General features: G+C 45.0%; 1 protein-coding gene across 1 annotated transcript; it reads left to right on the top strand.

The window, feature by feature from the left end:
* Window positions 1-654: 654 nt before the first annotated feature.
* On the top strand, window positions 655-1825 carry LOC113755389 (the record flags this gene model as incomplete). Its single annotated transcript, XM_027299397.1, has 2 exons — window positions 655-1032; window positions 1114-1825. Coding segments are annotated over exons 1-2 (1090 nt in total), but the record flags the coding sequence as incomplete, so codon positions are not given.
* Window positions 1826-2040: the final 215 nt, after the last annotated feature.

The raw sequence follows: 2040 nt of genomic DNA, 5'->3' as shown, positions 1-2040 counted from the left end.
CGTTTATGTAATTATTGCAGAATTTGATGTAATTTTTGAGATTTATATTGTAATCTGTTTGAGGAATATAGTGAGCGACTGAGTCCCGGCGAGAGCCGGGCAGGCGACCCGCCGAACCCTCTGGTTCGCCTTAGGGGGAGGTGGGGCCGTCACAGTTGGTATCAGAGCTAGGCTTCAGATCTTTGTAGTGTATCCTAAGCTTGAAGTTTAGGATGCCGGACTGTGGGGTATTTGGTTATTAAGGTAAATATTGAATGCTAGGCTTTTGATATTGGACTTTTGTAAATTTTTTTTCCATAAGGGAAAGTGGGGATTGAGTTGATTGCACTTGGAGATGGCCAGTCCCAGTGTGGATCGACTTGGTTCTTACTTAATGTTGCAGTTAACTATTTGGACCTATTCTTTAGGTTTGCACCCTAGGGCCGCCGGGGCAGTGCTGGTGGATTAGGTGGGCTCTACAGGAGAGTTGCGTTAGGACCGTTGACTTGAATTACTTTGTTGTCTTGTTGAATTGTTTTGAAATCAATATGTTTAGTGTTTTGGTACTAACTGCATTTTGGCTAATTTGTGCATATCTTTGGCATAAACCTGTATATGCATGTTCAAAAAGTTTGATCATTTAGTGTGTTTTATATGGTAAAGTTTTCAAAACAAATGGAAGACGGTGGCCGCGATGGAGGTAGGGAACGAAGCCGAGGCCGAGGAAAAGGTAGGGGACGGAGACCAGAACCCGAAAGGGTAGAAAATGAAATTTCGAACCACCAAGCTGATAACCAAGTAGCTACAGCCAAACAACGGATGACAGAATTACTGGCACGAATGGTGGACCAACAGGGTCAGGGTCATGGGAATAGTGTCAAAAACCCTGTAAATAATTCGGGCAATCACGAGGGAGTGGACCGTGCCCTCGAACGGTTCCAAAAATTTGCAGCCCCGAAATTCATAGGTGAACCTAGCCCTGACTTAGCTGAGAGATGGATGGACCGCATGATGGATATATTCGCTGCGCTCGGGTATTCAGAGGAACGGCAGGTATCTTTTGCTGTCTTCCAATTTGAGGGACCAGCCAGAGCTTGGTGGAATGTAATAAAGGCTAAGTGGGAACGAGAGCAGACCCCCTGGACTTGGGTCAATTTCACCCGTGAGTTTAATGAGAAGTATTTGCCACCGATTGTTCAAGAAAGACGAGAAGAGGACTTTATCCGCCTGCGTCAAGGGCCGTTAAGTGTGGCCGAGTACGAGACACAATTTACCAAACTCTCCCGTTTTGCTCCAGAGTTAGTACTAACAGACCGAAAGAGAATTCGTCGATTTGTCCAGGGGTTAAACGTGGAAATACAAGAGGCACTGGTGGCTGCCCAGTTGGATACATTCAGCCAGACCCTGGAAAAGGCACAGCGAATAGAGACGGCAAGGAGTCAAGTGAAAGCTTTCCGTGACAAGAAGAGGACACCATCTGACACCTATACCTACACTGGTGAGCAAAGCTCGAGAAGCGAGCCGCCTAGTAAGAGAAGTAAGGAAGTCAGTGGTACACGACCAGTGGGGACTCCGAATCAAGGTAAAACAAAGGAAGATCAGGCAGGAAAAGGGCCCCAAAGTGGTGTCTCACATGGGGAATCAATGTTGGGAACCAGAAGAGTATGTGATGTTTGTGGGGCCACTAACCATACGGAAGATACCTGTTGGAAGAAAGAGAAAAATCGGCGATGTTTCCGATGTGGTAGCAATGAACACCTAGTTGCTCAGTGCCCTCAGAAGTCGAGGGGAGGAAATAAATCAGGGACGAGGGGAAACATTTCTAGGCCGATCAGGAACACCAAAGGTATGAATTTCGAGGACGAAATTCTTTTAAGAGGGGGAGTTTGTGACGCCCCGAAAAGAATGAGAGTGAGAACCCGGAAATTTTCTAATTTTTTAGGGTTTATTTTATTTAATTGCTCGCCTTTTCTACATTTTCTTTCTTAAAAAAATTCCCCAGATAAAGTTTATGAGCAAAGATAGTTTTAAAATGATTTTTCTAGTATCAGTTAGTTTTTG

The sequence above is a fragment of the Coffea eugenioides genome, unplaced genomic scaffold, assembly GCF_003713205.1.
Source record: "Coffea eugenioides isolate CCC68of unplaced genomic scaffold, Ceug_1.0 ScVebR1_145;HRSCAF=597, whole genome shotgun sequence".
Classification (NCBI taxonomy): domain Eukaryota; kingdom Viridiplantae; phylum Streptophyta; class Magnoliopsida; order Gentianales; family Rubiaceae; genus Coffea; species Coffea eugenioides.
The sequence above is the reverse complement of the archived record's forward strand: the minus strand, read 5'-3'. Positions and strand labels throughout refer to the sequence as shown.